Source organism: Phaseolus vulgaris, chromosome 7, assembly GCF_051622355.1.
Source record: "Phaseolus vulgaris cultivar YP4 chromosome 7, ASM5162235v1, whole genome shotgun sequence".
NCBI lineage: Eukaryota > Viridiplantae > Streptophyta > Magnoliopsida > Fabales > Fabaceae > Phaseolus > Phaseolus vulgaris.
Window position 1 is genome coordinate 1,839,504 of NC_143504.1, and position 14,109 is coordinate 1,853,612.

Sequence of the window (14,109 nt, forward strand, 5' to 3'; positions counted from 1 at the left end):
GACTTTCTTCTTTCAAAGAAATAACGTACATCAAATAAATATAATAATATCTATTCTTTCATTTTAAAATAATAAATATTAAATTCATAATAAAAATACATTTAATGTTTTATTAATATCTGTTTATTGTTAAATAAATAAAAAATTTAAAATAAAAATAAAAAGTAAATTAAATTAAATTTTGATAATTTATTTAATATACTTTATTTTGAAATATTATTTTATTTATTTATTAAGGTTTTGTAATAATTTTTTATTAATTTAATTTTTTTAATCTTAATTTAAATTTTCAAAATTTACAATTCAATTACATGTATCACATCTCTTTCCCTTTTTCAAACAACCCCACTTTCCTTTCAAATCTATCCTTTTCAACTCCCTCAAATAAAAAACCAAATAAAAACCAAATTTAGAAACAAAAAATTATTAATTTCTATAGTGACTAAATTAAATATTATTTTAGAGACTAAAAAAATTATTTGTATCTAAATTAGTTTATATTATTGATAAATAATTTTTAATTGTATCTAATAAACTACTAAGTTTCAGCTATCAATTATTTAGATTTTAAAATTGGCATCTAAATCTTGGTATCTAATAGATACTAATTTAAAAATTATTTATCAATAATAGAAATTAATTTAGACACCAATAATTTATTCAGTTTCTAAAATAATATATATTTTTATAATATAGCAACTAATTATTTTTTATCTCTAAAATTGATTTTTATTATTTGATAATTGTATAGTGTTATTTATTTATTTTATACAAGTGAGCTATTTATGTTATGGGCCTGAGGGTGAATTATGGAGTTAAAGGAGTGGGCTGATACATGTATACAACTCTTATAAAAAAAATGCAATTTCTCCCTCCACCATATCAATTTCAGCATGCACCCAATCAGCTCTAGAAAATGACAAAAATATCTTTCTTAAATGACGAAAATAACCTTACACAAAAATGGAAAAATTATTTTTGAAACTTTTATCTGAAATATTTTGGATTTCAATTTTCGGAACATATTTTTGAAATCTGAAATTTTTTGTGCAGAATGTATTTTTAGTTTTGAGTTCAGATTTTTTTTTCCAGCATGTATTTTTTTATTTCCGAATTATAATTATTATTTTGGATTATTTAATTTGGAATAAGGGTAGTTTTGGAAATTTAAAAAATTGATATGGTGGAGGTTAAAATGGATACCGTGTAGGAAGAATTTGTCATAAAAAATAGTATTTTAATTTAATTTGAGATTTTCAGTCCAATTTCATATTATTTATTTACAATTTTTTCATGATATTGTGTGTATGTAATTGAATGAGTTTTCAACAAGAACAACCCTATTGACACTGAGTCTATATAAGCAGAACCTATTACCAAACAACATGAACTGGGTCCATTTTATATATATATATATATATATATATTTAGATTTATTGAGTTTATATTATAACATAAAACAGATAGATTGGGTCCTATAGCTAGGACCTCTGCATATATTGATCTGAAGGAGACTCTAGCAAGGTGTCAAAAGCAAGCATGATCCCCCATTGATGCTAGAACAACACTTTGACTCAGAATAACAAAACAACATTTGACCTTTTTCGCTACATGGCTGTGTACTGAGGAACCACTTTGGATTGTAGTTAGTAAGAGCACATGAAAGAAACTGTGAGAAAAGACAAGCCAAGCTAGTTTCCTCAAAACAAAATGCCGCCGCCGTTCGAATTCGAAAATCATATTGGAGCGTGCGTGTCCTTCTGATCAAACCAGACTTTGTATTCGTGTGTAGAACCATGAATTATATCTATCTATTTATATATATATATATATATACACACACGAGTTGTCATTAAAAGTCTAAAAGAGTCTCACCTTAGTCCTTGTCTTCAAATGTTGTTCTTTTCATTGAAAATTAGGTTTCGGTTTCACACACTTTGGCGAAGTGTCTTTCTCTTCAGTGTTTTTGTAACTGTTAGTTTTGCTTTCTATTATTATCTGTGTTGCAGACCCAGGACCAGGACTCGAATAATAAACTTTCTTGTTTGAATCTTTGAATGTTTGAATCAGAATATATATATATATATATATATATATTTATAATCTGAGAGGGTATTTTTCAATGTTGGTTTTGAAAACTAACACTGGTTTATCTTATTTGACTGTTTTTTATTCTTTGGTTGAATATTTTAAAGACTTTTAAAGATTAAGCAGAGAGAGTAGTACTGTTATGGATGCAGGCTCTTATCATTTTATATTACACACTATAATTCTTTATGATTTTCCTATTGGTTTCTTCTGCTTTGGATCTTTGTCCAAAAGAATGCCAACAAACTACAAACCAACAAAGAAAACGATGATTGGGACTTCATTGCATCAAACTTTTCATTATTTTTTTGTTTTTGGGTCCCTTCACGTTCTTCAACCTACTAATCAAATCAAAATCAAAATAAAAACACTCTTTATTGGTGTTAAGATTAATAAACTCAACTTCACCAACTTCCATATGGATTATAAATCTAGAAATTAGGGTTCTTAACTCTCTCGTTAGTTTGACTACTTAAGGAATGTTTTCATAAAAAAAAAATATATGATTGTAGAAAATTTTACTCTCACATATTAATTTTGTTATGAATTACTATTTTGTAATTTGCATGATAGTAAAATTTTTAAAAAAATATAGAAATGCATATTAATAGTATTATTTAGAAACTTGTCCAAGTTTTTTTTCAAAATATGTAAATAAATATGTAAATTTCATGAGAGATATATGATTAGGAATATTTTGACAGATTTTTTTTATTAGCACTTCTAGAAAAAATATCTTATAATTTAAAATTATTTCATACATAAATTAAAAAATATATTTTTTATCAGTAAAATCAAAAATAGAAATTAAAAAGCTATATGAAATAATTTTGTAAATTATTTTAACTCTTGGGGTGAACATGGTTGAAGCTGTAGCAATCACTGATGTAAACAAGACCTATTAATGACTCTAAAGTTTGACTTTATCTCTCATTAATATCAGTGTCAAAAATCTTAATTCTTCTACAGTTAAGCTGTCATCTTTTTTGAAAGAAAGATAACGCCCTATGAAACTATGGTTTGTTTAATTATTGAAACTTAAATGTTAATTAATAAAATAATAAATTCAAGAGAAAAGACAGCAAAGCAAAGAGAGAGGGAATAAACAGTGTATTGAAGAAAGTGATTACTAATATTAAAAAGTTGATAATAATATTAATAACTATCTCTGTCAAAAGACCTCATAATTCCCCAAAAGCACACATTTCAGTTTATTCTATTCCATGGTAACATCTAAGAAAAATTAGATGGTTTGATGCAGTTCACAGGTATGACCCTTTTACACTCTTTTTAAATGTCAAAGCTACGACACCGACACATATCGATAAAATATCCAATTCAAAAAATATTTGTTGGATTTTTTATAATTTTAACATAATTTTTTTTAAAAATACATTAATTTTCTAAAAATTTAAATTTATTGTATAAATTTTTATTATAATTATAAGAATAAAAACAATCATTTTAAACCAGCTATGAAAAACATTTTTAAAAAAAAAAAAAAATTAAAAACATACTTGTGTACATAATCTTTATTATTAATTTATATAATTTATAATTATATAATATATAAATTTGTGTTCGTTTCAGTGTTTTATATTTTAAAAATTATACATATATTTGTATTCATATCTGTATTGTATCAGTGTTTTATATTTTAAAAATTATACATATATTTGTATTCATATCTGTATTGTATCAGTGTTCATATCTTGCTGTATGGTGTTCACTGAGTTAGCAGTGGTGAGTGAGGATTAAGCTGTGATATATATATGTTAGCAACCTCTTGAGTGAGTTTGATTCTAAAAAATTGCTTGGTGATTTGTTTATCCATAGTGGTTGGATTAGGTCCTTTCTTGGGTGTTATGATGGTGATTTGTGGCACTTTTTGTTCGAAAATAACGAAAGTAGCCTTGGTTGTGACCCTCCATTGATGTGACCCTTGGGAAGGACCAGGCAGGCACTGCATACATTGCATGCAACAACAGAAGGGAAGAAGGACCTCAACCCAAGTCAGCCAAACACAGCACATAGAGTTTCAGAATCCTTTTTTGCCCTTTCCATGTCAGTGACCCTAAACGGTAACAGTACAGTACACTCTGCCTCCGCTGAATTTCAGACAAACAGTATCATTCACCCCTCACCCAATCAACCATCAGGTGCTTTGTTTTCCACTTTACAAACCAAAACCAATAATAATATTTGCACACAAAACCAAGAAAAACAAAACATCCCTATATATTCCTTCATACCATTTTACCAATTAAGTGTTAATAACCATTTCTCCTGCTTAGTTTAATTGCCATTTCTTTTACCATTGGTTTTACGGTTTAAGGGTTTCATTCATTGTCCTCTTTTTTTTTTCCTTTTGAAATTTCTGTGAGGCCCAGTGGGGCTGTGTGATGAGTGAAAGTTTGTCTGGGAGTGAGTGAGAAGATACGAAATATGAGATAGAAAGAGAGAGAGAGTGGTGTAGCTGTTTCATGCTGCTTTCACACATCCTATGTCGTTATGTGGCTGAGGATTGGGTCCACCGACCCCTAGGCCTTACCCTCTCTCTCATTCATTAATTTTTGCTAGTGTAAAATTTTCATTTATGACAAGGGAGAAGTGAGCAAAATCTGGAAAAGCTTTTCAAGAGGAAAAAAGGTAGAGAATAATACAGAAAAAAGGAAAATGTTTTGTGAATATGTGTTGGTGTATCTGCATGACACCAAATCAGTGAAGAAACTCAGTAATATCATTGCCACCTCAAATTTCTCATTTATAACAAGCCAACCTCAGGAGAATATTAACACCAGCCACTGTCCATGGAGGGGTTGAATATTTACTATTGCTATTGCTATTAATTTCTCCCTCTTCAATCTCTCTTTCTCCCTTCTATCTCCCTCTATGTTTTTCTTATTAGCAAACACAAATGAATAAATAGAGGTATCCCAACCCTTTTATATCTCTCTCTGTGTTTTTCCTTTGCTAGAATTCTATTAATTGCTTAAGAGTTTTGTTTTTGAGATTTTGGGGTTGTGAATTGAGGAGGACTCAAATTGCATGTGGGTTTTCCAGAATTCTGATTTCAGTTGTGGGGTTCAAGGAGAAAAGGATACTCCCAGGAGAAGCAGAAGAGGCTTATTATTATATATAGGGCTTGCTGCAAGACATGGCCACATCATCTTCCTCAGCATCACTCTTTGGATTCAGAGAAGACGATCAGAACCAGATGAAGCAGCAGCATTCCTTGACACCATCTTCGTCAACAACTCCAGCTGCACCACCACCCCAGAAGAAAAAGAGAAACCAGCCTGGAACACCATGCAAGTATCTTCAATTTTTTAATCAGATATACCAAGATCTAATCTATAATTTTTTTTTTCCTTTCATGGATATTGCATCTATTTTCATTCCACAAATGTTCTTTGGTACCCTTTTGTTTCACTTGGTATGTGTGAATTCCCTAGGGAACCCTAATCTATAAACAAATGTAATTAAGATGGACTGAAATTAAAAGGGCATGTATGTATTTGGATGTTTGTATATGGATTGGATCACACTCAAGTGATTCTTATACATATATGGTTTCTTGCTCATAAACAAATGTATTTGGAAATGTTTGTCTTGAAGCTTCCTCGATTTGATTTGCAGGTTTTGGTAGTATGTTCTTTTTGTTTTCTTTTTTTACCTTGTGTGAATTGATGAGTTTTGTAATAATTTGTTGTTTGGCATTTTTCCATGGCAACAGATCCAGATGCGGAGGTGATAGCACTATCTCCCAAGACCCTAATGGCAACAAACAGGTTTATATGTGAGGTGTGTAACAAAGGGTTCCAAAGGGAGCAAAACCTACAGCTACACAGAAGAGGACACAACCTGCCTTGGAAGCTTAAGCAGAAGACTACAAAAGAGCCAAAGAGAAAGGTTTATCTGTGTCCTGAGCCCACATGCGTCCACCATGACCCTTCAAGAGCTCTTGGAGACCTCACAGGGATTAAGAAACACTACTCTCGCAAACATGGTGAGAAGAAGTGGAAGTGTGACAAGTGCTCTAAGAAGTATGCTGTTCAATCAGATTGGAAAGCCCATTCTAAGACTTGTGGCACCAGAGAATACCGATGTGACTGTGGTACACTCTTCTCCAGGTAAAACACCCCAAACATAGTACTCATTATTAACATCTATCTATTGCTGTTACCCTTTTTCCAAACACTCAACTTTTACTAAGTATTTTTACTCATTATGCAAAATTTAGCCTAACACAGCCACAAATGGCCATAAACAGAAGAAGGAGAACAGTGTCTGGTTTGCTTTCGTTTTTGTTTTGCCTTCTTTGGGGTTGCCTTAAGGGTTATATTAGATTCTTGTGTTCAAACACACAACTCATTTACTAATGACATTGAATTAGACTTAAAAGTGCAATTTCTTGATATAATATGAGAACTGTTTTCGAGTCTATCCAATCAACTTTTTGTTGAGTTTATCAGAGAATATCATATAGTAAAAATTGGAGCATTTGTTTAGTATTTAACCAATTCTTAATAGAGAAAAGGGGTTAGATGGTTTGTTTATGTTGTGAGTATGGTTTGCTTTCAATTTGATTGATTAAGATTGTGTCCACTCGCTTGGTTTGTTCTCTCTGGTATGGTTTCCTTTGTCATCATTCGATTCTATTGGTACGGTGGCCAACCAAGAGAAATGGATGGAAACATCCCCCCACGTGAATAATCTCTGGAAACTGCCTTGGTTATAGGGCGTTCAGAACAAACACACGGAGGAACAGCACCCTCTTTAGCCCTCTCTCTCTCTCATCAAAAGGCATAAACCCCTTTCCCATTTCACCTCGAAAACACCGCCATTTTTTTTCTTTTTCTTCTTTTGTTTTCTATTCACGTGTTGCTAAGCCATGAAGAGGAGAGAGAGAATATCTGTGTGATATGTTGTTACAACCTTTGTTTTCTTCTGGGTTGGCTGAATGCGTTCAGTACTGTGGTCTTGCAGGTTCTCCTTTTCATGATAACGTTATGGCCTAATCAAGCATCCAACTCTCTCTCTCTCTCTCTGTTTCTATGTATCTAGTTGTGGTACTACTTTTCTCTTCCTTCCACCACATGATTTGAGGTTTTATCATGGTGGGAGCAAGTGAGTGGTCATGCTGAATTCACATCAGAGATATTCAGTACCTAATAAATGTTAATCATTAACTCACAAAGTGGGCACATACTTGTTCACAATCTTTATAGCATTCTAGTCAAACCAAGTCCACTTTCAGCACAATCTCACAATCATGCTTTTTCCATCTCACACCAACATTCAATACTATTCCTTGCTTCCATTTATTCAACACTCCTGAACTCACCTCCTTCACACTGCACTTCTTAATTCATTGGTTAAACTTTTTTATCATCTTCTACTTGAGTTATTCCACCTACTTCTTCTGTACCCTTTTGGAAATTCTCAGTTATCTTCTCATTGCTTCTCGAGTTGTCACCATGTTATTTTTTTCTTATTACTCGTTTCATGAATACACGCAAAATGTTTGTCCTCGGCACAATTAAGGCTTTTATTCTTATGTTTGGATGCTAACATTTTTTAAGTGATTCTGATTAAGATTTTCATTGTCTTTTACTTGGAAAAGCCATGTCCTAATTCTAGTAATCTATTCTTACTTTAAGATACGTAACAAGTTTAAATTATATACTTTTTATATTATTTCTCAAGTGAACTATTTCATGTCATTTTTAAAAAGTTTTAAATCAAGGTTAAAAATCATTATGAACTCTCTATCTCTCTATGTATGTATGTATATTAATTTTCTTCTAAAAATACTTTTTAACATCAGCAAAAAAAACTTATAAGGTATATCTATATAAATTAATTTTTCTTGTTCTGAATTATTTTTAACAAATTCACTCAATCATTCTTATATTCTCTGGTAAATAAAAAAATATTGTGTAATTTAAGATCAATCTCCAACTAACATATAAGCGATTCACAAGAAAAAAAAATTAACAAAATTTAATTATATATCATGTGGAAGACTAATAGTTAAAAAATCATGTTATAAGATAAGTAACAATGAGACACTTCCTGCAAAATATTGAAAATCAATTTAGATTAACTTGAACATTTGTTAAGTAATTAAAAATTATTCTAAATATATTTAAAACAATTATTGTAAGAGTTCATGGTCGTATGTAATTATTATTACATTATTAACAAAATGTTAATAATTTTTTTTTATATAATTATGTTTTAAAATTATTAATGATATAAAAATTAAGAAGCTTGTTTTATATATGAATATTTTGTTTGAATCCCATGGCATGAATGCAGGAGAGACAGCTTCATCACCCACAGGGCGTTCTGCGATGCACTTGCTCAAGAGAGTGCAAGACAGCCGCCAAACCTTGGCGCCGCCATTGGCACCCACCTCTTCGGAACCGCCGCCAACACCATCCCTCTTAACCTTTCTCAGGTCGCTTCTCACATCTCTAACATCCAAGACCCCACCACCCAACCGACAGAACTCCTCCGCCTAGGCGGCGCCGCCGCCGCAAGAACCGGCCAATTCGACCACCTCCTAGGTTCTCCCTTCAGACCCTCCCAACAACAACAACAACCCTTCTTCATCGAACCTAACCAAAACTACCACCCCGACCAACAACAGCAACAACAAGGGCTGCTCCAAAACAAACCCTTCCAACAAGGACTGATGCAACTCTCTGATCACCTCACCAACAACACCAACTCACCCTTCAACCTTCCCTTCCTTTCAACCACCACCAATGCTTCATTCTCAGAAAACTTCAACAACAACAGCAGCAGCAACAACAACAACGAGGGCACTAACTTCTTCACAACTTCAAGCGCTCCTTCTCTCTTCAGCAACAACGCTGTGAGCGCAAACGCCAATGCAAACGCGCTATCTCACATGTCCGCAACTGCACTGCTTCAGAAAGCCGCACAGATGGGTGCCTCGTCGAGCAACAGCACCGCTTCGCTGCTGAAAAGCTTCGGAAGCGCGTCCTCCAGCAGCGGCTCAAAATCCGAGCAACACAGGGTGAATGCTGCGGGCTACGGCGGCGGAATGTTCGGAGGGAACGTGAACGAGCAGAGCAACAGCAACCTGCAAGACTTGATGAACTCGTTCGCTGTGAGTGGAAACTCTTCCATTTTCGAAGGTGGGTTTGAAGCATATGATCATAACAACAGGGAGGGAAAAGTGCATGCAATGAGCGGAAGCAGCAGCATTGGAGGGTCTGATAGACTCACCCGCGATTTTCTGGGTGTGGGTCAGATAGTTAGAGGCATGAGTGGGAGTGGAGGAGTTCCACACAGAGAACACCATGGCTTCAACTTGAGTTCTTTGGAAGCAGCAGATCAAAGAAATAACAGTAACAGCAATAATAATAACAGTGCTGCGCCGTCAGGTCAAGCTTTTGGAGGTGGTGGAGGGAATTTTCAGTGAGGAAAATCATCCAACAAAGTACAATACAAAGGTACGCTTATTGCTTATTAGATGCTTATTAGATGATCTCTTTTATCACTTATTACATATTTGATCAGTTAAAACTGTTATATCAATTATAACATCTCGTGATGAACTGAAAATGAATATAGTATTAATTAGTGACACTTTATGGATGATGATTGGTAAGGGTGATTAAGGGTTGCATTTGATGTGATAAAAATGAGATGAAAGTGAAGGGATGGAATATGTATATATTAAGCATTTGATTTGTAATTGGTGAAGGTGAATGAGGGTTAGAAAGATGGTGGTACTTTTGAAAAAAAGGGAAAAAAATGAGTGTGTTGAGAAAAAGAGCGTGTGGTCTGACAAGTTGTCTTGCATGGGGTGGACAAGGACGTTGTACAGTACTTTGGTTCTTCTCTTGTCTTCTCCTTTTCATTTTCTTTCATTTTTTGATATATTTTGGGTTGGCAGAGTCACGAGTGTCAAACTGGTGGCCCCTCATCTAACCAATACAATACCTCCTCTTATTCACATCTTCTCCCACTGTCATATAACTATATATAGTACCACATATATATATATATATATATATAGAGAGAGAGAGAGAGAGAGAGAGAGGTATATGTATGTATATATATGTATATGTGTAGATTGTTAGATATACTTATTGGTTATTTTCTTAAATGCATCGCAGAGAATGTTTTATCTGGACGAATTTAAAAGACTTTATTATACATACATTTATGTGTAGATTGTTAGATATACTTATTTTGTTAAATGTCTTGCAGAGAATGTTTTATCTTGACGAATTTCAAATACTTTATATATATATATATATATATATATATATATATATTTAAGAAAATAACCAATGAGTATATCTAACAATGTACACGTACACATACCTCTCTCTCTATATATATACAGTATTTTGAAAGGCTATTTGTGCTGCAGGATATAGTTGTATGTTTTTGTGTAAGGAGTGATGGAAAATTTAAGTTCACTGATAATATATTGTTTTGATGTTATGTTTTGTTTATATACATTTTAAATTCTCCTTAAGACTCATAATTACTTTAAAAATAAAAGGTTTTTTTTAAAGTTCATGTAAGGTGATTCATTGAAAGTGGATATTGCTTTTGATACAAGAGAATATTTTAATTTTTTAGGATATGAGAATTATAAATCTTGAACATAAAATTATATTTGTAAAAGGACAATGATTAAGATTAAAATTAATTAAGTACATGACTATTTAAAAAAATCATATTCTTAATAAGTTTTTTTTAACGAACTTAATATAACTTATGTGTACTTAGTTTTTAATTTTAACTTTAATTTTTAGCCATTAAAATTTTATTTAATAACTTATATTTATTGTTCTGTATATATCCTTTATATATATTAATTGCCTCCTTTAAAGATAAATTAATATATTCATTTGACACATAAATGAATTAATTAATATTTCAATGCATGTATGACTTGCAATACAATTGCTTGTATCAGTTACTAATTTGTTATAAGTATTTGATGTTAGAACCTTTTAAAATAAGTTATTAACCAGTCATTTGTAAAATCACATAATCACTTATAAAAAATAATGTACTTCAATTTTAAAAATTTATAATAAGATTTAAGTATTAGTGTTTATTCATTTCACTGTGGTATAAAAAGCATAATCTCTTTTTAAGTATATAATATTTGAATTTATTCTCCATCTGTTATTGAAGTTAACTATGCATGCAGTTGTTAGAATAATGAGTGTATTATTTGTCGCACTATATATAGGGAAACTCCAATTAGGTGGTACTCTAGTTAATTAGCTAAGTAATTAAGTAGCAGTTTTAGAAGAATCTTTTCAGTTTTGGCAACACTTTAATTTTTGTTTTGAATAAAGCCTTGTCGTAAGAAATCTCATAAGGTAGATGATGATTTCTGTTGATGTAGTTTCACTACAAGAAAATCATGAAATAGAAACCAATTTTTAGATACCAAAATAATTAGTTACAATAGGAACTAAAATAGAGATTACTTTAGAAATTAAAAAAAAATTTGTTTCTAAATTAGTTTATATTATTTTTTATTATTGTTAAATAGTTTCTAAATTGGTATCTAATTAGCAACTAAAGTTCTAACTACCAATTATTTAGTTTCTTGTAGTGTTTATTATGTTTTTCAATTGAGGATTTGTTTGGTGGTTGGTCTTGTCCACTTTTTGTATAAGGATTGAAACATCCCTGAAGTGTTTGTGTTGAGATACCTTTGAAGTTTCTGTGTTGAAACATCTATGAAGTGTCTCATTTTATTTTATTTATTCTTTATTGATAAAAAAAAAATTCACAGTCTTTTTTTTTGCAGGATTTGAAGAGGCTCCATTGAAACTTGAGTCTTGAGTTGATCTAATTAAGGGTTTGTAAAGTGCAGCATTAGGGAAGCACATGTGGAAGTTTCTGCAATTCACTAATAGCGCAAGCAAATTAGGGTTCAAAATTAGGGTTCTTCAACTCCTACCAACTTTCTAAATGTTTATTGGGATAATAAACAAAGCAGGTTGAAGATTTTCATGGTTTAGTTGAATAGATTTTGTTATTGGAGAATGCATTACATTAGTTATGTTTAAACTTCAGTGCCATGAATGACTTTGTTCATATATACTTTGGCATTTTCTGCTTAAATGTTCTTCGACATCTTCACATCCTGATGGTCCCCTTATGTCACATGCTTCTTTGCAAATCTTTTTTTTTTTAAAATTAAGTTAATTATCCAACTCTGCTACACTGCCTTTAACTGTTCGTCTTCGTAATTTTCACACTTTTCTTTTTCTTGCTTCATCTGACACTCTCTGTCATTAATTTTCCTGTCAAAGTAGTTTTTGTTTTTCAGTTTATTTTGGATTTTCTGTTTTGGAGACAGTGTTCTTGGATTTTTGTTAGGTGTTAATTTTTGTACGAGTTTAAATTTTTTTTAAAGTGTTATGTTTATTTCTTGTGGTAGTGTGTATAAGAGTTTCATCCTTCATTAAATAATTCTTATTTATTTATTTATTTTTATTGATAAAAAATACTATAAAAAATTATTAAATAAAAATTAATTTTAGAGACTATAAAAATAATTAGTTGTTATAATGATTAAATTATAAACCATTTTAGAGACGAAAAAAATTATTATTTTATAAATTAGTTTCTATTATTGATAAATAGTTTCTAAATTAGTATCTAATTAGCTACCAAAGATTTTGCTACTAAATTTAAAATCTAGATACCAATTTAGAAACTATTTATCAATCATAAAAAATAATTTAATTTTCCTGTGAAAGTAGTTTTTGTTTTGGAGTTTATTTTGAATTTTCTGATTTGGAGACTGGTGTTCTTGAATTGTTGTTAAGTGTTAATTTTTTTTTTGAGTTTGAATGTTTTGAATGTGTCATGTTTATTTCTGATAGTTGATAGTGTGTATAAGAGTTTCATCATAGAAAACTTTGTTTGAAATTTTGTATAAGGGTTGGGACATCCTGAAGTGTTTTATTTTATTTTATTTATTTTTTATTGATAAAAAAATAAGAGTTTGATTATTCATTAAATAATTCTTATTTTTTTATTAATAAAAAAATACTATAAAAAATTATTAAATAGAAACTAATTTTAGAGACTATAAAAATAATTAGTTGTTATAATGACTAAATTAGAAACCATTTTAGAGACTAAAAAAATTATTAGTTTTTAAATTAGTTTTTATTATTGATAAATAGTTTCTAAATTGGTATCTAATTAGCTATCAATGATTTTGCTACCAAATTTAAAATCTAGATACAAATTTAGAAACTATTTATCAATCATAAAAAATAATTTAAAAACTAATAATTATTGTAGTCTATAAAAGGGTTTATAATTTAATCACTATAATAACTAATTATTTTTTGTTTCTAAAATTGATTTTCATTTAATAATTTTTAACTCATAGATGTGTCTAATTCTTCTTCTCTGTTTTCATTAACTAGACGGAGTCTTTTATAAAAAGTAGTTCTAATTTGAATATAAGTGAAATTCCTACTTTAATTTTAACACTTACTCTTCCATCTTATTTTTTATTTTTCTCAATTTAATCTTCATAATTTACTCATGCATAATTATAATAATGCAAATATGCTCTTAATTCAATAAATTGTTAATATTGTTAGAGATAATGTAAGTTATGTTCAATAAATTTAACCCTCACCCCCTCTTAAGTCTGTTAGGTTAAAAACATTTTTCTGATTTTTCTTTAAGTAATAATGTTACTTAGAATAATGACTGTAAAAACAACAACTATCTTTTTTGAAATCCTCCATATGTCCTGAAAATAATTATCAAGAATGTATTAAGTAAATTTAAAATTATATATTTTAATAAATAAAAAGATGACGGATAGGTATAATCTGAAACAATATTAAAAACCATTTCAAATTATATATTTTAGAATAAATGTTTCCAAAATGATTGCAGGAAGACATTTCGTGATGTATAATTTAAAAGAATATTTTTATGATTATTGGTATATTAAAAAATTAAAAATTA

General features: G+C 30.3%; 1 protein-coding gene across 4 annotated transcripts; it reads left to right on the plus strand.

Annotated features, from left to right (window-relative positions):
* The first annotated feature begins 3,886 nt into the window (after window positions 1-3,886).
* LOC137830702 (protein indeterminate-domain 4, chloroplastic) lies at window positions 3,887-12,249 on the plus strand. 4 transcript variants are annotated; one of them, XM_090304822.1, is made up of 5 exons: window positions 3,887-4,247; window positions 5,152-5,399; window positions 5,825-6,221; window positions 8,413-9,578; window positions 11,915-12,249. In XM_090304822.1, the coding sequence occupies exons 2-4, from the start codon at window positions 5,246-5,248 to the stop codon at window positions 9,545-9,547; spliced, it is 1,686 nt and encodes a 561-aa protein (XP_090160948.1). In that variant the 5' UTR covers window positions 3,887-4,247; window positions 5,152-5,245; the 3' UTR covers window positions 9,548-9,578; window positions 11,915-12,249. The 4 variants fall into 4 exon arrangements, with proteins under 4 accessions (XP_090160948.1, XP_068494278.2, XP_068494279.2 ...); XM_068638177.2 differs by having other exon boundaries at window positions 4,199-5,019; XM_068638179.2 differs by lacking the exon at window positions 3,887-4,247 and adding an exon at window positions 4,572-4,737.
* The last annotated feature ends 1,860 nt before the right edge of the window (window positions 12,250-14,109 follow it).

Coding starts and splice junctions, on each gene's coding strand:
- LOC137830702 (XM_090304822.1), top strand. CDS start 5,246: ATGGCCACATCATCTTCCTCAGCATCACTCTTTGGATTCAGAGAAGAC. Junction 5,400..5,824: donor AAACCAGCCTGGAACACCAT/GCAAGTATCTTC, acceptor CCATGGCAACAG/ATCCAGATGCGGAGGTGATA. Junction 6,222..8,412: donor TGTGGTACACTCTTCTCCAG/GTAAAACACCCC, acceptor GCATGAATGCAG/GAGAGACAGCTTCATCACCC.